We start from the raw sequence: 23561 nt of genomic DNA, 5'->3' as shown, positions 1-23561 counted from the left end.
CAGAAATATAACTATACATGGAAACTATGTACTAAAGTTCAGTCACAGTAAACTGTCTCAAGTGCATCAAGAATCCTCAAATCACAGTACAGCTTTCTATGTAATTACATAACTTAAGTCTCTGGTTATGAAAGCTGTGGTATACACAGTATTTTATTAGTCTTTCCACAGTGTGTAACAATGCAAGCCTATAAACACATAAATACCAACACGCTGTGACTCTGGACTGGAGCAATATTTTAAGTGAGAAGCATTTGCACCGAAGTTGCTATGTTTCAGAGAGAAGAAGCACCCGGTCCTGGGTCTAAATGGTAAGTATGGCTTGTCCAAGCTGCTGTATGTTACTGGATGTATGCGGGTTAAATGTAGCTCTCCTGCTCTTCCTTCATAGGGGGAATAGTTTGAGTGCCAACATCCGATTCTTTTAATACAGTCATCTCACTTGTTTCATTTCTTCCTGTTAAGTTCTCCTCCTTTTGTTCTGTTTCTGTTTTTCCACCTTCTTCCAGTTCCTGTGCAGTCACATTAGCCTGCAAGATGTTTGGGTCTGTGCAGTAATGCTTGTGGTCGCGACTGTGTTTTGGGCTGTAGTCTTGGCTTTGTCCTTGGTCCTGGCTATTGAAGAAGTTGCGAATTATATGTTTAGGTAAGCCCAGCTGGGCAGACAAGGTGTGGACCGCTTCCTCGTCTGGGTTGAGGCCCACGTCCTTGATGAAACTTTGCAGGATACCGAGGGCATCTCTGGACACATTTAACCCCTGACATTGGACGTCCTTGTAACTTTCTACCTCATTATCTGTCTCTGAACAAACCCCAGCCCTACACTGTTCCTCATTCTTCATGTTGGGCCATTTCACAGACAGCTTCTCCTTAACCTTCCCTTTTTTGCCATCTCCCGTGATGTCATCTATGTCTTCCTTCCCTATATTTCCATCCCATACCTGTTCGCTGTTTTCTGCACCTCTGTCCCTCACGGTTCCAGCACAACCCCAGTCCCCACCTAAACTGTCCCTGTTTTCTCTTCCACCCTCAACCCATTCTTTACTGTCCCCTCTCTCACCATTGCTGCTGCCTCTGCCCTGCAAATGTACTCTCAAGTGCTGCCAGGCACCGCCAGCATCAGACTCGGCTGGCGATGCAGCGCAGGGTTGTGTCGGGGAAAGGTGAGGTCCTGTCTCGGGCTGAAGGGGTTGATGGGGTTGTAGATGGTGTTGCTGTGGCATCAAAGAGCTGCGTTGGTACTGATGAGAGAAATTAGAAGTGATTAGAGCAAAAAGGTTGGTATTTAAATTTTTCTAGTTTTGAGTGTGAGCAGTACTATGTTTGACTTTAAATAGTTGTGAATGAAATAAAGTGAAGTCAACAGAGACTGTTTCGCTCAAGAAATGTCACCTTTTATGTTAAAATGAAACTACAACTTAACATGCACACCCATCCATTGTGTTTTGTTTTTGTGTTTTTTTACCATATCTAATTGAATCTGCAGAGTTTAGACACTGATTTGCTGCTATATGAGCAAAGGCACAGGACACGATGATCTGGGCTGGTGTGAAATCAAGGGTAGTGGAGACCGTTTGATCTTAATCTCCTTAGTGTTCACATGTGAGGTGATCTGCAGTGCAGCCACCCAGAACTGATGTCTGCAAATGCACATCAGGATCTGAATTTGCCCATGTGGTGTTGACTTTTCTTGTCAACACTACATGGGCAATGATGCAATGATATGCTAGGCAGTGGGCTGTATGTTCACAAACAGAAGGGTATGCAACCATTTTATCTTTGAGTTTGTCCTATAATCAAGCCATCAATCCATGCACAAGCAATGGAAGGGAAAGAAAAATAACTAATCAGCCTCACGGATCATTGCTTAATGTGGTAATCATCTTTTTTTTTCTGACATCTCTGGCATTTAGCTGTCATTACTCTGCTGCTTTTCCATTGCACGCCCTAGAGATCTATTGGCATTCAATGTGATGTATTCACTTTCAGATTTCTGATAACTTTTTATCCATAACTTTTTTAAATTACAAAATTAAAGTCAGTACACCTTAGCCTCAAGTGTTTTCTGCCATGTATATAGCTGTTTAAAACTCTAATACATAATAGTTTTCTTCTCAAGCAAGATCTACTGAAGTCAGAGTGTCTGTTGATAATAATGTTTGTCACTTTTGGAAGTCTTACCAATGTATTGTCATTGCTTAGCAGGGTGAACCTGTCAATGCAGTGCTGTTGTGCAGTCATGTTGCTGCTCTCCTGTTCGTAGATGGCATCTCTTTCATTCTGGGACAGGCTGAGGAACCGGCGGATCATGCACAGATTCTCCCACAGCGTCCGGTTCTCTGGACTGGGTTCCTCCTTCCAACGCAGCAGCTCGCACAACCATCCCTACAGGAAATATGTGCATATGCACAAGGTGGCTACAGTTGCTTAACAACTCTTAAAATATCTTAAAAGCACATTCACTAATAAAGGGCAAGGGAATAAGCAGCCTTACATTCAGTTAGAATTGGTTTCAATGTGTTTAGTCATGTCACTGGAAAAATTTCCAGCACAAAGTGCTGCTGTTTTCTCCCCAACGACACACTTAGATCACACAACGTGACCATATCAATATGACTATGCTGTTATGTTTGACAACCCCTTTCAGGCTGTTTATGTCTATTTTAAAATGCTTACAGTACAGTACAGCAGACTGATAAGATAAAAAAAGGTAATTTAAAGGTTGCAGAACATGAGTAAACTCACACATTAAAAAAGAGGCTAAGCTGGGGTTCAGTTTAAGCCTTGTAGACTGCCAGCAGAAATTTGAAGATGCATGTTTAGCGACAGCATTTGCAGCCTTACATTTAATTAGCTTATGTATGTTGGCACCCTATATACAGTGAAAGGGATTGACCAAAGGGGGAAAAAAATGAATTCACAATAACTTTCTCTATACATTGACTCCAAACTGGTTCAGTGTGTTCTCAATATACATACAAAATCAAAAAAAATTTTTTGGATCTGCCAGATAATCTGAAGATTATAGCAAGATTTTCTTATCAGCATGAATTGTTTGTGTATCATGAAGGAAGAAACTTGTGAGTGACAGATTGAGGAACGTAAAGCCAAGCTAGTTTCAGACTCATGAACTGAGGATGATTATGTTTGCAAGCAAGCTGATATGCTCACACGCGCGCGCGCACACACACACACACACCTGGCTGTAGCCCAACTCTAGCACACAATGCCATCCAGATGCACAGTGCAGATAGAACAGGGAGATGCTGCATGGCTCTGCCTGCCAAACAACCGGGTAATACGGGGGGTGGGGTGGGGGATAAAAGATAGAGAGAGTGCGAGAGAATAAAGGGAAACAGGGGTGGGGGTTAAAGAAAGTAAGGTAAAAAAAAATGGAGGCCAGTGAAAGAACCTCAGGGGTTTTGGACCACCTGGCTGTACTGGCATGACCGCTGAATGACCTCCAAACATCTTGATGATGAGTAGAAAGAAGAGGGAGTTATATGGGAGAAGAAAGAAAGAAAGAAAAGAAAAAAGAAAGCAAGCAAGAAAGAAGCTAAAAATTGGAGATGTGCTCGAGAGGAAGAGAAAATGAGACAGCTAAAATCCCCCCATTCCATGAAGGGAAATTATCCTCAAAACAAAAGGCAATAACAAGCTTATGGGGCCGCCATAAAAATGAGAACAATAAACACTCAAATCGTGCTTGTGTGTGTGTATTTGTATTAGTGTTGCTGTGTCTCTGTGCGCGCGATCACGTTTTACTTGCATGTGCTCTTACTGTATGTTTGTGTGCACAAGCGAGTGGTGTGTATGTGTGTATGGTGACTATTAAAGCGATAATTTAGGACACAATAGCAGTCTGATGCACTGATGATAGTCCTCTGCAGAGTACAGCTGCTGGTTGATTATCTGGGCTTTCCTCCACACACGGTATCCATCGCTGCTTTAACTGAGGCGATGGAGTCATAAATGAATGCTAAAATTGAGCATTTCATCAAGCGATAGAAACGATTGGGTGGTTTGTATGCTCAGATTTAAACTAACAAGAAGCAAAGTACCTGGCTCTTGGAGGCGGCAACCTTCGCAAACAGCGCCTGAGACACTTTGGCTCTCTTCATCTCATGCTGGATCTCCTCATAGATAGAGGCGCTGACATTGAGAACGCAGCTGTCTGTCCGCAGTCCTCTGTCTGCTGTAACTGGGGACAGTCTTGACTAAAAAGAAGCAAACAAGAAGGAAAACCGGGTTTAAATACAGGCTATGCAAAGTAATGGGCAATAGGAGGACTATGAAACAGATAACAGGCAAAGGTTTTTATGTTTTTTTTTATTTGAAAATGCTCCACTTTGAGAGCTAACACAGGCATAGTTGAGCCAAGTGACAGAACTCACACTTGAATATTTCAATGCTGTTTTATGAACAACTTTAACCTTTCACAGCTGGTTTACAAGACTTTTGTTTTCATGTCTTTCAGTCTTTTGCTGGCTGACCTGTGAGGACCTCGGTGGCGTGTTGTTGCAGCTGGGTGTGAATACAGTCAGACTTCTCTCCTTCTCCTCTTGGTATATGCGCTCCCTCTCAGCCTCTGGGAGCTGCAGGAAGCTGTGCATTGCCCGTAGGTTGACCAGCAGAGATTGGGAGGCGTGTTTCGGGTCCTCCTCCTTTCGCAGGATCTCAGAGAGTAGGCCCTGATAAACACACAGAAAAATCAGCGTAAGTTGATACTTGTGATGGATTTTTTTCCTTCTTCTATAAGCGGCTCCCTTTAGGGGTCACCACAGCAGACCATCTTCATCTCACCCTATCCTTAGTATCCTCTTCTGTCACACCAACCTTGTGAATGTCCTCTCCTCAGAGGACTTCCTCTTTTCCTCCTGCCTGGAAGTTCAGTATTCAACATCCTTTGTCCATTATATCCTCTATCCCATCTCTGCACATGTCCAAACCATCTCAGCCTTTCCTCTCTAACTTTGTCTCCAAACTGCTCAACCAGAGCTGTCCCTGTGATGCCACCTCCAGCTCAGCCTCCTGTCTTTTTGCTAGTCTCCAAACCATACATCACAGCAGGTCTCGTGACTATCTAGTAAACCTTCCTTTTCACTCTTCCTGCTATCCTTCTGTCACAACCCTGGCACTCGTCTCCACCAGAGCCATCCTGCCTACACTTCTTCTCACTTTCTTTTTTGCATTTTCCGTTGCTTTGGATTGTTGACCCCAAGTATTTAAACTCATCTACCTCTAAGTCTGCTCCTTGCATGTTCACCTTTCCACCTGTCTCCCTGTCATTCACTCACGTACTCTCTCTTCCTTGAAAAGTGGTCCCATCACACTTCTTCTCCATCCTTGAGGCATCCTCTCATCCTCCAAGATTGTGTTATACAATCTGGTCAAAAAGTCCACTGCCCTCTCTACCGCACATTGTTACCTCCACAGGATTGCCATCTGGCTTCTCAAGTACATGTTAGTAAATGTCCTAGCAGCACATCCTTTCCAGGTCGATCTATATATAGTAATGTATAACATACATGATGTTAGTGGTATAAAAATGGTTTAAGGGACACCAACTTTGCTTTCTTCATTTTATTCAAAACTCACATAATTTAAAACAAGCGGCAACTTAAGATAATATCTCGACCTTCAAGTGAGAAATGGTTAGCGATGATCACCATATATGATAGAAAAAAAGAAACAAGTCTTCACCAGTGCCGTGATGCTGACCTTTATTCTTCTAGAATTACTTATGGATCATTTCTCATTCTTAACGGTAGATAGACATTTTCTGAAAAGGTTTATGCCAGAAGAACTACTGAGTTAAGATAACAATCAGTAATGCTCTTATCAAATATGATAGCAATACTGATGAGCTCATCTAACTCCAAACTGCAACATTTCTTTGAAGCAGAGGAAAAGTAAGCATTCAGTTGTACAGAGGGATGACAGATATTGTAATTCTGCTTTAAAGCTATATGAACTCATAAACCTGAATTCTTTTCCTTCATGTTGAATGTTCAGCTTTCACAAACAAAATGATTCAGGTCAGGTATTAAAAGCTCCAGTCTCTCAGGAACCACAAATGGAAAAGGTCTCATGAAATATTATGTATTCTTTCACTGTCTTCATTTAAAGATGATAAATGTAAAGTTTCTTGTGAAACTAAAGGAATTCAGCAATAGCCTCGTATCCAACTCTGAATCCTATTCAGTGGCATCTTGACAAAACCTTGCAGTTTAGGGTTTCACAGCCAGCTTCTAGTCAGTGCTTAGCATGCTGCTCGCCTGTACATCTAGCATTATTCTGTCTGTATCTGTCTATACAGGGAAGCGTTCAAACACCACATGCAAATTTCAGGGATTCCTTCCCTGAAAGGAAATCAGATTTCACACTGGCAGAGAAATGGCTTTAGAGGAAACAGCCTTCTTATTCAAATAATAGATTGTGGTTGGAGCTGCCCAGCAAACCCTGCCTTCTGAAGAGATGGAGGCTTGATGTGAGTCGTCAAATGACAAATGCTTCCCTCGCTTTTAGATGACGTTTTGGCATCGTGCCCAACTTGTATGGCTGGCACCAGAGCACCTTGGACTTGGCAACAGGGAAACATGGGGGTGGATAATAACTAACTCTGCTTATTGTGATGAAAATGATAATGAAGGTAATAATAATAACAACGGGCTTAGCCGGTCCTTTGAGCCCCATTTCTGTGGGCACACTAGTGAATATAAGATGATGGACACAGACAACAAAGCATTTTAGTGTTAGAGAGGAGGCGATAGTAGAGGGAGATATGGATACAAAATGAAGGAGACCAATGGACAAAGTAAGGGAGAGATTAAATATAGATGGATTGACCATGGGGGTTAGAGATTAAATGAATAGAAGGGCTAATGATGAAATGAAAGGTGGTGAGATGGACAGCGAGATATAGAGGTAGAGAGGGAGGCAGCAGTTCTCTGAGGGGTTGTGATTAGTTGGCCCAGCTGCTGCTTCAGTGCTGGCACCGGCTTTGTGCCGCAGAGAGCTGGCACAAACACACACTCACACACGCATACAAACACACATGCACAAGGGGGAGGAGGCACTACGGCAAAGGCCATGCCAGTGTGCCAACCATCTCACACTCACATATTCACAGAACACACTTAGCTATCACCGCAGCACCAGGGCACGAGCAACCTAATCACCACCAAAGAGTTGAAAACTGCTTTAAAATTCGATTTCAGCATCTTTTATTTTGCTCTCTCCTGCAACCATACCTGGGTCCTGTTAAATGCCACCCGGGCAAAGACGGCTTGGGAGATGCCTGCTCTCTTGAGCTCCTCCCTCACGTTCTGGTAGATGTCAATCGGCACCTCTGATGGTCCAGTGGAAGACGCAGCCAAGGTCTGGTTTTGCAGTCCGGCAGAAGAGCTTCCACCCGGGCCGCACTGCACTTGCTGCAGGGCTTGGGGATCAGGAGCTTTAGAGAAGACCTTGGCAGGAGCCCTCCCTACAGGGGGATGGTTCAGATACTGCTGTGGTGACGATGCCAAACCCTGGCCAGCAAGCATGCGACTAACAGCATACTGCTGGTTTAGAAACTGGGCCATCACCAGCTGCTGGTTGACCATTTGGGAGCTCAGAGGCTGGGTTACCAGCCCAGGAGGGCGCAGACTGAGAGGTGGGCAGTTGGATATGTTGGCAACCGCTCCACGAGGGAAAAGGAGAGTTGAGCTCTGGTCAGCGGGGGTACCAGTGGCTGGCTGGCTGAGGGTCATATGTGAGGACTGGTCAGAAAAGTTGTCAATGTCTGGTAAAGGACAAGGAAAGAAGAGGCAGGACTATTTTTTACTCATTGTTCAAGTGCTAATAACATCTCCAAGTCACAGGATGATTTACATTGTGGCAGGAAAAAGTGGGTGAACCCAGGTTTTCTTCAATATCTGGTCACCAGGTCATATATGATCGCAAGTTTAAGTAAAGAAAAACAAAATAAGCTTCTTCAGGTCATCAACTGGCATCTCTGTTAGGTTTAAGCCTAAGTTTAGACTGGACCAGAAGATAGATTTTCTTCATTTGAAGCCATTTTGTAGCTAGTTAAGCATCTTGATGTATCATAATACTCCCTCCACTGTATTCCACCCATGGGATCATGGTTTCACTTTGGAATACAGTCCACTTTTATTGCCCTAAGTAGTGGTTTGTGTTCTCCATAAACAATTTATTGATTAACTGTCTCTCTGGGCTCTGGTTCTTTTATTGTTGTGCATTTTGTATTTTACTGTTTGTCGTACTGGTAAAACCTCATCCCGAATAAAAAAGAAAAGCCAGTTCTGGGAACTTTGGCAGGTTTGGCAGGTGTGTAAGCCTGTCCCTTCATGGTTACATCACAATCATGTACAATACAGTCATGACACTTTGCAGCTGTGTAGCTGACACCAACATCCTGGCCCCAGATGGTAGATGGGTGTTGTCTGGGAACTGATATGATTCCTGTTCAAGATCATCTTTAATTTATAAGTTAAGTTGTTCTAAGACGTACTCCATTCATATTTCAAGGATTAGACTCCATGTTTACTGAGTCCTTGCTTTAAATAGCATTTGTGGTCATCAGCAAAGATATTCAGAGACTTTTTTTTAATCTGTATTGTACATGTTTAGTAGTTGTGACAGGTGGTTTGTGCGGTTTGCACAAACTGGTCTTGGAGACACCTACAATGGTGGGAAACTTTCACTTTATTAAGTACTAATCTAATAGCATGCAATTTCCTACAACACTTCTATCATAAAGTTTGCTTTCATGCAATATTTTCTTTTTTTTGTTGACATTGTTGAACAGTTAATGATTTTTAAGCTAAGATAAGCTAAGATTTTTTGCATTTGAGGAGCAGAAGCCACTGACATCACCCCACCAACTCAACACTGGACAATCTTATCCAAATCCCTTGAGGAGTACTGGTAATAATTCGGCTGTATGTGTAATATTGAGGTTATAGGTAACTGGCAGTGGTATACTGTGCTGAATTATAATAAAGGGGCACTTTTAAATTGCATGTTTTGGTGGATGCCTGCGAACTTTTGTCACCACAGTAATGTCACAAATGTGCAAAGCGCACCGAACTGTGTTTGTGTGTAACCAAGATCAAAGGTTTACTTTGAAGAATACAACTATTTTTGTAAAAGTTCATAAAATAATTGTATCTGTTCATAGTTATAACTTATTCAACGATTTGGCTATCTCTAAAAACAAATTCATACGGCTTATTTTAAAGGGTTCAACAGCTTTTCCTGCTACTGCACTGTAAAATTTCCCTATAAAATGAAAATGGTGAAGCATTCATCTTTTTATTCAAGTTGCTAAAAGTGTATGACGCCTGTTAGTAGGACAAAGCTCATATAATCAGTATCTAGAGTGTATCAGACATGCTGTAATACTTCACAGGTGTGTTTTGAGTTCTCTCACCCTTGAAGCATTTGGACTTCTTGAAGTGCTTGTACCATCGGCCAAACTCATGACACTTGGCAGCTGAGACATTTGCATAGTAAGTGCTATTTACAATAGATGATATCATACTCTGAAACAGAGGGGAAAAGACAATAGAAATTCATTACATTTTCTGAGCTCCTGCTATGGGCGGCTTGGGTGTCTCAGCTGTTCACACATCTGATATTAATGAACTCAGATCTGTGTTATTAAAAAGACCCCCAGGTAAACAGGATAATAAAGACAGATGAGAGTGTCAGTGTGTGAGCTGTGTGGGTATGCATGCATCCATGCATACATGCGTGTGTGAGTGTGCAGTTAAACAAAACACTACAGGTCATCAGAGACTATGCCTCTGTCTCTCATTCACTCACTCTTACACACACACACACACACACACACACACACACACACACACACACACACACACACACACACACACATGGTTTGTCCCTGAAGACTATCCTGTGCAATCTTTACATCTTATTACACCTTTCATCTTCTCATATTTATTTTAATCTGCTTCCCGCAAACAAGAGAGGGGGGTTAAGGTAGTGATAGGAGAGGAAGAGAGATGGGGGAGGAAGGATTTGCTTGTATCAGATTTTAACACGGCAGAGAAGAGAGGAATCTGAGGTAGAGAGAAGACGGTGAACAGTTATCCTCTATCAGACTGTAGCTGTCCTACGCCTCGGGCAAAATAATAGATCGACCAGGTTGATAATTATGAATATTCATAAAAAGGCCTTCCCCAAACACTGCGTGATTAATGACAATTATTTCTGCAGTTGTGTCTGTATTTGCTTAATTAAACACACAAGAATTGAAGATATTACATTTAGATTATCGCTGAATCAGTCCAGAGTGCAGAAAAGGCTAAACAGCAAAGGACTGAAAATCAACAGGATCAAGATAGGCAGCAAGCAGGCAGCATGGCTTTTAAGGAGATAACCATCTCTCTTTATCTGTTTCTCCCTCCTGTGCTCTGCCCCCACACCTTATCTATCTCTGCATCTGGACTTCCTGTCTAACTACTGGACCCTTTGCTTACTCTTTGCCACATGTCAAAGAGGGCACAGAAGATTAAATTGCATGCATGTTAAATGCTAATTTAGAATTTTAGTCAAGTTTAGATTATTATCTCTCTTTTGTATACCTGGGACAGTGGGCACTCCTTGGCCAGTGAGCTCTGGTTCATGTCCTTGAGGAGCTCTTTCAGAGCATTTCTCACCGTCGAGTGACTCCACTGCTCGGCTGGCAAGTCCTCCAATTTAGGACAGCTACACAAAGGTCAAAGAAAAAAAAGAACTAGATGATTTTAGTATATTACTGTTTAAAGGTATATTTAAGCTCAGCAGTGTTTTACTTTGACAACAAAGTGAAACACTACTAGACCTTCCATGATGTAACTTAATAGCATATTTCATTAGAATCTCTCAACATGGTTATTTACTGAAAAAGCTCCGGTCAGAGCCAGAGAAGCTCAGTAGTATCCCTTCAAGAAGACACCAACATGGATTGTTGTCTAAATGCTGAAGCACATGTACTGTCTAATGCAATAAAGAAATCACAAGCACACTTAAGCTCAAGAAGCTTCAGATAACAATAATGATATCAGGTCCGTCTTTATTTGCAGTACACTGTTTTCATAGAATATATATATTAAAAAAAACAATAGGAAAAGTACATTTGGTGTCAAAGTGCTGGTATTGCATATGCTGACTCAGTGTCATTACTAAAACCTATGATTTAACCACTTTAAACTTCATCTGAATGTACATTTGTGCAGCAATGTATAACTCACACAAACAGGACAAAGATATGACCCTGAAGGCAAACATACTGATATGAGTGCTGTCTGCTCTCTACCTGTGCAGCTGAATTTTAAGTGTGATAACGTGGTGAACATCCTGCAGCATGTCTGCCACTGTTGCATCTGGAGCGTCGGTTACGTAGGACAGAGGCACCGGGTTCCACCTACCCACCTGGATCAGACCTGAACACACGCACATACATAGGTGAAAATAAGAAAGATTTAGAGTTTAAGCTGCGCTTTCTTTGCACTGCAAGTGTTTTTACCTTTTGCCTGTGCTGCAGAGCTGTGTGAATATCCCAGTGTCAGCAGGGCCATCTCTATCAGCTGGTTAAACAGCAGATCTCTCTTAACCAACACAAACTCAGCATGCTCTTCTCTCCTCTCTCCTTCCAAAGGGCTTTCCGTGTGCTCCACCACACAGAACACCGGCAGCAGGCTCCCTGCGGTGACAGACATGCATGATGCCATACACCAAACCATTTGGGTAATTAGAAGTAATTCATCAACTTATACAAAGTATTTTTTTATACATGCATTTGCATCAGAACTAGCTGAAATTAAAAAAACACATTTAGGGTTATGAGATAAGCTCAATGAATTTGATAACACAGCTGAGCCATAATCACAGAAGATCCGTGTAAAACTAAAAAAATACATATATGGGTTCAAACCCTAGGCTTCATCTTTTCACCCCATGTACCTCTGCTGTGCCAGCTCTTTCCCTGTGACCTCGCTGTGGTGGGTTTCTGTGCCATGCAGGGGTTTTTGGCCACAGGACTACCTTGTCTGCTCCTCTCCTGGGTCGAGGGTCCCCCCTCATGTTGCTCCACTCGAGCCAGCTTAGCAGGAGGAGGGCGAGGGTCTACAGCAAGATCACAGCCCTCAGCTTTCTTGATTCCATTACACAAGGGATCCATCTGTGGTCTTACACTAATACAGAGATAAAGACGCTTAAACATCAAATACTACACTAGGTAAGCTAATAAAAGTCACTTATACCAGTTCTCCTTAAACTTTTATTGACAAACTTTTTTTTTTATATGTACTCATAGACACCAATTAAATAACTGCAAACTGCTCTAACATTCGCATACATAGTGAACGTCAAGAGAATGTGAGCTGGAAACTGCCACATAAAGTAGCCATAATAAAATATATTTTTAAACACACACACGTGCACGCAAAGGTTTAAATATCCGTCTCAGCATCGGGGATGACCTTCACCCAGATGCCTCTTTGAGGCTAACCACTGAAATCCCTTATAACAAAAAAGATGCAGTGAATGCTACAGCGCAATTTCCCCACAATAAACTGCCGTCGCCTCCCGGTGCGCCGCTTGTAAGCGCCGCTGATTCGCTTCAATGTTAGCAGCTAAAAAAACAGTCCGACATCTGATTCTGCTGAAGTTTGACTGAGGCGAAACCAACCTGTTTCAGTCTGCACAACGTGCATGCCCGACCCGCTATCGTACATCAGCAGCCCATTCCCGCAGACGGCGTCTGTATCCATATGGTTCTCCCCGCTTCCATAGATCTCTAGTTGGAGAACAGATCCGCTTCTCCCGGCTGTATGTCCCGCGACACGCTCCTGTGCGTCCTATTACTCACAATAACCGTTTACCATCTGAATTTTCTCGTTTTCCCCTTGTGTCAGGAGTAACTATCTCGATCGATCCTCCCTTGTTCCCCGACAGCGCTTTGCTTTCCGATTAAACTAGCCTCAGCACAAGTTGTGAGCGACCTCCCAGCCAGAGCACCGGGGCACGCTGCTTCTGTGGATCAAGCTCCACAAAGAACAATGTGCGCCGAGGAGCTCCTGGAGTATATTTCCTGTCATATATTAGACCACTGACTCAGGGAGAGCAGTTGTTGGTTACACTTCAAAGCGCTGTGCGCACGAGGAGAGAGAGATAGCGAGAGAGAGAGGGTGAGAGAGAGAGAAAGAGAGAGAGAGAGAGGTGGGGAGGGGGAGACCTCCCTACACAGTCTCTAAAATCCACGGACCCAGCTGCATTAACATATGGTGTAATAATGAATTCACTAGCGCGCTCCGTAAATGTATTAAATGTGACAATTGCGCATAAATCTATTTATTATGTTCTGCCGCATGCTGTGCACGCACTTATTATTGTCTTTAGGGTATTGGAGCTCTCCATGGTAACAAAGTGGAGCAGGGCAAGGTGGAACTGGCTCACTGATATTAACTTTTGAACGCTGATGTTGTCACAAGATTATCTAAGGCTCATTTGTGTCACTGCATCATTTCATGTCTGGCACTGATCACCACCTGCACTCATGTATATATCTTTCTACGTAGCACTCATAATTCTTATTCTCATGTATATATCTCATGTATATCTCATGCACATATCTTTCTTTCTACATAGCACTTTAATTCTTATTGTCTGCACTGAAGCACCGCAGCAATTTCCTAATGTTGTAAACCTCAACATCTGGCAATAAACCCATTCTGATTCTGATTCTGATTCTGATTCTGATTTTTAATATGCAGAAGATCACTTTTTTCTACTACAGGAAGAGCAGGAATGAGCTCTATACTAAATTTACAGTAGTGTAGGGTGTTTATACTACAGCTCATATTATATGTGTAAAGGTTATATTAAGCTAAAGTATACAGTAGTTGGTATATTGCTGTACACTCAGAATGGCTGTTTCGCTGTTTTTAATGACTAAATTTCGTTTTAAAGTGCTTCAAGGTGCTTCACTTCTTCAGTGTACCTCGAAGTGTTGATATGGCTGCATGAGTTATCATTGGAACCAACTTGTCTTCTGCCCTTTTTGCAGCAACCTTAAGCTGCAGCCGAGCGTAAGCATACCTCCCCCATGCGGTCCACTGCAGAGGAGGTGCACTCCATCTCGGAAGCTGAGATCCTCAGACAGTGCTTGAAATCTCTGTGAGGGTATCACAAAGCAGCGGGCGAAGTGTGCGCTCCGTGCGTGCACGAGAGGGAGACAGAAAGAGATGAAGAGTCAGAGATCACTCATGCTGGCAGACAGTCTGTTTTCACCGGTTCATTATAGGGTGGATGGTGTGCAGTGGAAGTGTATGTTTGGGGAGCGGGAGTGTGCTCTACTACTTTTTGACTAATTAAACAAAGTGAATTAGCTATCTCCCCAGCCAGAACGAGTCATGGCTGGTTACACATCATTCATCGTGACTAATTCACAGAGAGAGATGTCACTCAGCTGGGCGGAAACGAGTGCGTGCGTATATATGTGTGTGTTTGCAGCATTCCCCTTGCACCTCTGGGTATTTTGCTAAGTAAGGTTCGCAGCAGTGTGTCATCTACTAGTTTGTGTGTGCACGTGCCTTTAAGTTTTTATATGTTGAAATTTCTTCCCCTCTGTTATTCTCTGCTCTACTATTTCATCACTGGCCTGATACGTCATCAATGAGGCTGCCGTGCTAAATGATAATTAAGACCATTACACGCTCACAGAGCGTGCTAGCAGTGCACCGCACAGCTCCCTCAATCGGAGCCTCATCTCAGGGGACACCCTGCTGCTTACACAGTCGCGTATCTCAGCCAAATTAGGTTAGATTTTCACGCCACCTCATTCGCCATAGATGTGATGTGGTTATTATAACCTCATGATGTGGTTAGTGAGGTGGCTGCCGTTACATGGGTGGAGGCAACACGTCAGGGTGTTAAAGGGGAAATGGATTACCGGCACAAAGTATTGCACAGTTTTGTTTCGCCTGCTCCCTGATCTTAAAGCGGACCTATTACGCTTCACATTTTTATTCCGGTACTCCACTAGAGTAGCTTTGTGTGATTCACAGTTCAAAATAATACTCGTTAGTCTTGTACTGCCACTTGGTGCTGTCTGAAAGAAGCAATTTTAGCTCCTCTCCCTTTAAGGTCATGCTTATTTTGAGCCAGCTTTCTTCTAATTGGCTGCCCCTTTTAAACGGGAGGTTTGATAGGTGGGGCTCCAATACTCACGGCCAGAGCTGTGTGACTGACATTTCCAAAATATTCACTCTCAGTGACGTCATGCAGACCTAGGATTACAAATACTGACTGAAGCAAGGCATTTAGAGCAGCCTGAAGGCTGAGCTTCTGGCTCATAGGGATTACTTGCGCATACAGTGACCTCAATTTTAGCTCAGATGTTCTGGGTCACATAGAAAGAAAAGCAGTCCTGTTGCTCTCTAAGCAGCCATCGTACCTGTGTATTACAGCGTCCTGTTGTTTTACTTCATCCAGGTTTATCACATGATTACATAACATAAACATTACGTGATTACATCTACATAAATGTAAATAGGTCCTTAATCATTTAGAGAAAAGTCTTCATTATCTTAGCATAGATGAAATCTCTTGTGCTTATCAAAGAAACAATAAATTGGGGGAGTTGCATGTCCAGAATACAATCCCACCCAAAAAGCTTTCTTCATGTGCTTGCTCTAAAGAGTTAAGGGGCCAAAAGGCTACAGACTTCATGCAGCGGGGTGTGCTGCTCTTTTCACGAAACATCACATCTCTGAAAACATCAGAGAACTTTTTGCAAATAGGCCCTATGTGGAAAATTCGACAGCATATTTGAAAATTAATTAATTATTTCCAACATCAATTAATTAGTGAAAGATTTAATAAATTAATTATTTTCTATTTTAATCCATTAATGACAGGTTTATTTATTTATTTTTCCAAATTTGATTAATTAATGACATATTTAATTATTTATTCATTTCCATTTTTAATTAGTTCATGCCGCATTCAATTAATTAATTCATTAATTAATTAATTCAAAGTTCACTGAATTAATAACATAATTAATTCATTATTTATTTCCAATTTTAATTAGTTCCTGACACATTTAACGAATTATTAAAAGATGTCACTCTTGGTTCTCTATATTTCTGGGCAGAATTTGATTCGGGGCCCCGCCCCCAGCTAAACTCATCACAAACAGCCTACTTCAGTGCCACCATTATTAACTATATGTTGTCCATGCTTGATCAGTATGCATCTAATAAACCATTATCATGTTTTTCTAGTGTGCTGGAAAGAAATAAAATAAACGAGCAGACAGTGCCCTTTTAAAACAAGTCAATTGTTTTTTTTAAATGTGCAAAAGGGCACAACAAGAGTTTATAATGACCTAAATTAAATTTTTCATTTTTACATGACGAATGCCACATGACAAATGTAAAAACAGACAATATTAAATAAATTAAACAGAAACCAACTAAATAGAGAGCTAGCACTAGATTATTAACTTTAATGCCTGTGGTTTCCATGCAGCATCACCTAAGCTCACTACAACTTGACTGAACCAAAAGCTCTTGTTTAGCTAATGTCACTGTTAGCCAGTCTTAATGATTAACTGCTTATATGTGATTATTCTCAGAAACATACGTTTATCTTCCTTTTTTTCCCCCTCTGATTCTTTTCTTTTCTTTTTAGCCCCAGGGGGATAAATACTTTTTTAAAACTTACTTGGACACCAATCTTCTTACAAATACTTACACTGTGCATGAGCATGATCCTGGCTCTGACAGTAAAAATTATTATAGCAGTAGCATGAACTTGTACTACTGATATGTCACATGCACAAGAAATACATTTAATCAAACTGTCTTTTGTGACGTTTCAAGCGCTCTTGGGGGCCCCCTGTTGGTGTGGGTTCCCCAGGCACATCTTGCTGACAGACAATTCCTTCAATTCCTATCTTTGTCTAAGGTTTTAAGATGTGGAACAAAAAAAGACAAAGGTGCTGAGGAGGAGGGGTGGGGCTGCCTGATGTCAAAAGCCTAATATAAATATGGTGGGATTAAAGTAGGAGATTTGTACAAGATAAAAGTGATCTTGATAAATAAGAAGGCTAGCTATGTTATTTAATTCTATGATATACTCCTAGGACACTTGTTTGCTTACAGCAGGATAATGGTCCTATACACAGCTCCAAACTATTACAAAATATACAACAGCAGAAGCAGCTGGCTGTCTTTGTCCAGTGCAGTGGACAAAAAAGGAATATCAAACATAGTTAATGGATCTCAGTGTCACTGAACTATTGTGGAAACAAGCTGACCACATGGCCTGTAAGAAGTGTGAGTGAAAAGCATAACCATATTACCTCCATAAGCTTACATCTAGTGTCAAAGGTCATTCAGGCTCTGATGCTGCAAAATTTGATGAAAAGACAAAACGATTGTTTTACTTTGAAAAAAAAACTTTGCTTATATCTTTGCTTATTTACTATCAATGTTACAATTTATTTGATGAATCTGAGCATAAGCTCTCATGTCATTCTCCAAACTTATGAGCCGTTATGTATTTGGCAGCCGTAATTATCAGTCATAAATTAAGATAGCACTTAAAAAAAATGACAGCTGGGATGGGCTGCATGACCCTAAATTGGATAAGCAGTTAATAAACTGAATGGAGGGAGAAAAAAAAATATGATCAGACGATAAAATTCAGCATATTGCTAAAAGTTCTATTTTTGAGCTGTTTGTTTTTGACTCTGTTACAAATGACCCGTGTCTAGTTTGGGCCCCTTAAATGTATCAACAGATGTTTGTGTGTTGCTATCTTACATGTCCTTGGAGTAAACAACTAGCTACACTTTGATTGACTGACAATCTTTATTGAATTTTTGTTCACATTAAAAGTTTGATGATATAATGTAGAATTACATGTATGTCAGGGGCAATTCTCTGCACAACCAAATCTTTTTGTGTCTAAAATTCCTGTTTTGAATGCAGGGCTTTCTCTTGCAATGGGTTTGGGCTGTGAGTTCCTGGTAATATTACTTCATTCTTATTCAGCCACTGTCGTTATCATTTGCTCTAATATGAAACATCTTTACCAGAAAAAATCTCTCTGCAAACATATTAGATGGCCATACTATAATCTTATCTCTAACATTGTATCATAGCTTGGCTTTAAGGCAACTGTCTCTCCTCAGGTCTCTCCTGATCTGGGGCGTGCACAGGCTCCTCAGTCTGTTAATGTACCAGCATGGGTATCAAACACTGCCTGAAAAACCATAGCCTTGTGTTAAGGGGGCTTTGTTAAATGTATACAAATCAGAAAGTCTCTGAAAAAAAGGTTTGAATTTAGGAGCCTCCAGGTTTCAGATTAGATTGTGAGCTCAGGATCAGATGCGAGATGCTGCCCTACTTACTTGCTTGATTGAAAAATTGATGGGTTTTGTTTTGTGGGAATAATGGAAACAAAGGACAAGAAAGAAAGGACAAAAGATAGGAAGTGTAAATACTGGTTAGAAGAGGGCAGGTGTGATGTGTCATGTGACATTTCTGTAATTGCCTGTATCATTAGATCCCGTGCAGTGTTGATTGTGAGTGAGGACACCAGTATTGATCTGTGGAAACGTGGCTTTGTACATATTTCATGTAAAATAGCCTGTTGCAAAGGTGTGTGTGTTTCTTTCATTAGGTGTGCCTGCACCGCGCATAGCAAAAAACGTGAAGTTGAAATGCTAGCATTGTGTTGCTTTAATGCCGCAAGGGAATCTTCAGTATAAATGCATGACTGTACATTATACAGACACAAGGTCAGATCTGATTAGGGTCCAACTGTTTATACCAAAATAACACAGAGAGACTCAGAGCTGGAGCTGAGATTACTGTAAAGCAGTACAAATGCATATAGGCGTAATGATCTTCATTACAGTTATTATTATTGTGCACTATTCAAACATCTTAAATTCACTTGTAATTGGTGCATATTAATGGGTTCGTGTACATTTTTAAACCAACATCACCATCCAGCTGAGGGATTAATAAAACGTAACTTTGCCGCCCCCTAGCGGTGCTATCTGACTTAGGGAACGGTGGCTGGAAGAAATCTATCCATTGCACCAAATTTTGACAAGGGTTGTCTAATGTTTTCTGCGACACAAATACACATTGCCCCCCTACCTCCACGTGTCAGGATGTCCACAGACATTCTGAAATGCCATTTCAGGTGTAATGAATAATGTAAACAAAGCCTCGGTCTCAGTAATCAATAACAATGACCCAGTGTGCAGCACTCCGGCACTGACACGTCCAAATGAGAGCCATTTAAAACGTTACACCTGAGCTGAGAAAATATCTGCTGTAAGAGAGGTTTATTTATGTCACCTCATGCAGTAGATTAATAATAAAGTTAGGTGTAAAGTTGCCGTGTTTGCAAGCATTAAAAACAATTTGGACAGATGGGAGGTGGTGTGGAGGGAAATACATTTTTTTTCTCCCTTTGGGGTAAGGTAAATGTTATAAAAAAGCATGGTGATAGCTCTGCAAATAAACTATTTTTCTTTAATATCCCAAAAATTTTTTCTCTAGTGCCTTAAGTGTTGTCACAGCTACAGTGATTGATTGATAATTACGCGGAAGCTTAATTGGCTCTAATCTTTGGAGGTTTAATAACATTTCTGGTGAGGTAACGCTGGAATCCACAGCGACTCACTTTGGCTCGACTGTCACTTTGCTATGAACTTAACTGTGAGGCGCACACACACATGCACGCAAGATGTGTATTTGGTGCAGTGATTAGGATTAAACGATGCATTAAGCATTTAATTACTCAGGTGGAGCATCGCAGTGTGTTGGCTGTCTGTTTTAATTTTATTAGCTGACACATTTATGGAAGAAGCTCTGTGTGCTTAACTACTTGGCTCTGGCTCACCTCGGGGACATGACTCACATATTTCTTTATGTGGATCCTGAATGCATTTGTTTGAATGCGTGTACAGTTCGTGAGCTTGTTTGAAGGCACAGAGGAGACATATGATTCACATTTCGATGGGCCTGGGAGCGCCTGATGACTACATGTTTTCCACATGACATAAACACTAAAACAGCTGCTTCACTTTTGGGAAAGAGCTGAGTAGGAGGCACTGTTTTTGACTTTTGCTGTTTAGGCCCATGCTGTAGCACTGTAGGTAATGGGACTGACCTAGAATGGAGTTTAGTTATGGCTTTTGTTGAACATGTGTGTATTTGTGGGTTCATGAACTTACAAGATAGGTTTCAAGATATTTCCTAGAGGTATCTTGTACTTGCAGCATGAACCTTGAAATTGAAAACTTGGATGTAGTCCTATTTCTTGATTTACGTACTGGAGAAAATAAGGATTTGCAAATTGGGATTTTATTACACGAGGCAGTTTCTTAAACGTCTCTTACTGTTAGCCAATATCTCAGTAACTCTGCTCCTTAGGAGCACCTTGAGCTTATGCTGAAATAAATTGCTTTTTATACTGAATGTTTCCTGTTGAGGAAAGGTTTGCATTTTAGAAGATATTATCATGTGGAAAAGAAGCACATCATGAGAAAAATTACTATTTGAACAATATCCAAACAAGTGAAGCATTTGAAGATCTTTTATTTATTTATTTTCTTTTTTTCTTGAGCTTCAGAAAGTATTTACAGGTGTCCTACTCCCATCCATCATCCATCCATCCTCTTCCACTTATCCTTATCAGGGTTTCCGCAGGACGAGGGAGGGGAGCAACAACAAGCAGTGTGGTGGTTTGTAAGGACAACAGCATTTCCATCAAGTTCCCCTGATCACTAGAGTCAAAACATCAGAGCACAGAGTGGTGATGAGAACCCGCACGAACCCAGAAACCACAAGTGCCCACAGCCAACAGAAAAGACCAAGCGCAGCAGCACAGAATGACTTCGCGTTATCATCTTTTAAACAGTATATAACAGTACATGGATTTAAGAAAAAAGGCAGATTTTAATTAGAAAAGTTATTAATGATGTGGAAAAAGTACAAATTTTACTACTTTAGAACCATAAAATTAGGAATTAGGCTTGCAGATTAAGTACCAATAAATAGAAACTTGTAGGGAAAGTGGAAACTGTCTAATTTAGTCCTCTGCCAGTTCTGGAGCTGTCTTACTTCTGAAGTGTGCCGTGTCATCAGGGTCTAAGAAGCTCTCTCAGGTCTTTAGAAAAAGGTTGAGGATGTTTATGAGTCTGGTAGTCTGTGGAAAAAAGAACATCAAATCATTCCACTGCAAGAAAATCATCTACAAGCGGCAGTGATTTCTAATGACTGCCAGTTTCTCCGTGACCTACCGCTCCAGAAAATTCAGCCTAAGAACAAAACTGTTTAATGCACAAAGAAATCTCCAGGATCTGTCGCTAATGTTGTTGTCAAAACCAAATCTGAGCTGCATGGGAGTCGTATCAGGAAAAAGCATTTGCTATCTATAAAGAACATTAGAGCAAAGGTACACGTTACTACTGAACATACCAACGTTTTTTTTTTTTTTTTTTTTGAATAACACATCCTGGATCAGTGAATAAGAGATATCACTGTTTGGCCACAATAACAACAGACATATTTGCTGCAGACCAAAAACAGCTTTTCCAGAGAAGAGCCTCATATCAGCTGGGAAACATGACGGTGGAAATGTTTAGTTTGAGGCTTTCTTGTTGCCTCAGGAGCTGAGCAGTGTGCAGCTATTGATTCAACTATAAATTGTGTATCATATCAAAGAATTTGAAGCAGAATCAGAAGTGGGCCTCTCTACAACATAAGCACAGGAGGAAATTTACTAAAGAGTGCCTCAGAAAGACTAAAGAGTATAGTCTATGTTTGAATCCTATTAAAATAAATGTTAAATGGACTCGTACTTAATAGCAGGTGTTACTACAAGCCTTATTCCCCCCAATCACACACAGATAGATTCATACTAGTGCTTTTTTCCATGCCTAGGAAGCAAATGTCTGACTTCCTGTTGGTAGATGACTCACTATACCTCCTGACCACGGCCATGTTAAGCAATCATATAAACATATAAATGAAAACCCCAAACATCTTGCAACAGAAGGATATTTTGTAATTTCTGCTGCCCTCTTGGTTATAGTCTCTCTTAGAAAAGAGATTTTTATCTCAATGAAGCTTTTAGCTGATAAATGAGTGATACACTAAGGAGTGGTCCACTGTAGCCACAAAAAGGATGCTTGTCCAGATCCCTCAAAAACAAAATACAAACAAACAAACATTTTCATGGGATGTTGCTTTTGAAATATTCGACCGTACTGTTATGACATTGATAAAACTGAGTCTTGCCGTTACAGCTTCTTCAATGTCATTTTCATTGTACGTCTCACTAAACGGTTTAAGTGATTTTTTTAGACAAAGACATAGACTTCATTGACATTGGGGAAATTTACACATTACAGCAGCACAAGGGTCAACAAGACAAAGGGAATGAGAAATATATGAGAAAAAAATAGAAAAATAAGTACCTAAGAAAAAATAGTGGACAAATAATAAAAGCCTCAAAACTCTACCGGTATTTTCTACTATTTACAAATGGTTACTATATACAGTAAATACACTCTGATTATTTTTTTCATATGTACATAAAGTGCAGTGTGAGTAATGTTATATACACATATCTATATAAGAAACTGTAACTAGTTAACGAGCATTTATGTGCTGCACATTTACAGGCTTTATGGAGATCTGTATCTTAGCATCCACAGGATGGCGATGTAGCACAGCGGATCCGAGCTGCGCAGCGCTGTTGTGCAGCTCATGGCAGACTTCAGCCCATCTTTCCGTGCCTTCCATGCAGGCCGTACCTTGATCCTACCACCAGATGTCGCTAAAAACAGTGCGGACACGCTTCCAACACAACGACGTGAATGAGTCGTGCACCTACTTAAGTGACTTATTTGCAGTCTGCACAACTGATGTAGTTTATTGGCTTTATTTTAACACCGCGGCGTCCTTAAGCAGAGCACATGAGCAACGGCATAAGAGAAATTCACGACTCACTTGAGTGACGCGCTAAGTGGGAGGAAACTAATTAAAAAGCTGTAAATCAAAATTTCAATAAAAGTTCAGGAGTCAGCTGTTTTTCTCTGTTGTGATGTCACCGTGTCTCCACGCCGAGAAACTGTCAGATTTGCGGCTTTAATCACAGCTGTTAAGAATGCTCGTCTCTCACCGCTGCACGCTGTGGATAGATGATCGTTGGCTCCAACCGACATAATAATGGAATCGCTGACAGGGAGTGTCACCCTGTCCCTCGCTGTTACCTGAGCAGCACCTGTGGTCTCCCTCTTCTCCTGTCCTTAACACACGCAACAGACGCACGGGTGAGCGCATCACGTGCGCTCCCCACCAACTAGGAGCTTTTGCGTTGTGCTGAGTTGACTGGATAGCTGCTCGGTCATATAGCCATCAGCACCTTCGATGGGAGCACCTCAAGCGTTTGGACGACTTGCACCATCTCTTCAGTAACTTTGATGGGGAATTCGACATTAAGCAGGGAAA

At 41.3% G+C, this 23561-nt stretch overlaps 1 protein-coding gene across 1 annotated transcript; it reads right to left on the bottom strand.

The window, feature by feature from the left end:
• Window positions 1-359: 359 nt before the first annotated feature.
• satb1a (SATB homeobox 1a) lies at window positions 360-12193 on the bottom strand. The gene is made up of 10 exons (XM_085345899.1): window positions 11977-12193; window positions 11540-11716; window positions 11330-11456; window positions 10617-10740; window positions 9440-9551; window positions 7254-7786; window positions 4494-4691; window positions 4062-4217; window positions 2182-2385; window positions 360-1241 (listed from the first exon to the last, which is right to left on the bottom strand). Exons 1-10 carry the CDS (start codon window positions 12191-12193, stop codon window positions 360-362), a joined length of 2730 nt encoding a protein of 909 aa, XP_085202025.1.
• Between the last annotated feature and the right edge of the window lie 11368 nt (window positions 12194-23561).

This window comes from Diplotaxodon limnothrissa, linkage group LG22 (assembly GCF_057381915.1).
Source record: "Diplotaxodon limnothrissa isolate DT_005_m linkage group LG22, D_limnothrissa_male_GT1.1, whole genome shotgun sequence".
NCBI lineage: Eukaryota > Metazoa > Chordata > Actinopteri > Cichliformes > Cichlidae > Diplotaxodon > Diplotaxodon limnothrissa.
The sequence above is the reverse complement of the archived record's forward strand: the minus strand, read 5'-3'. Positions and strand labels throughout refer to the sequence as shown.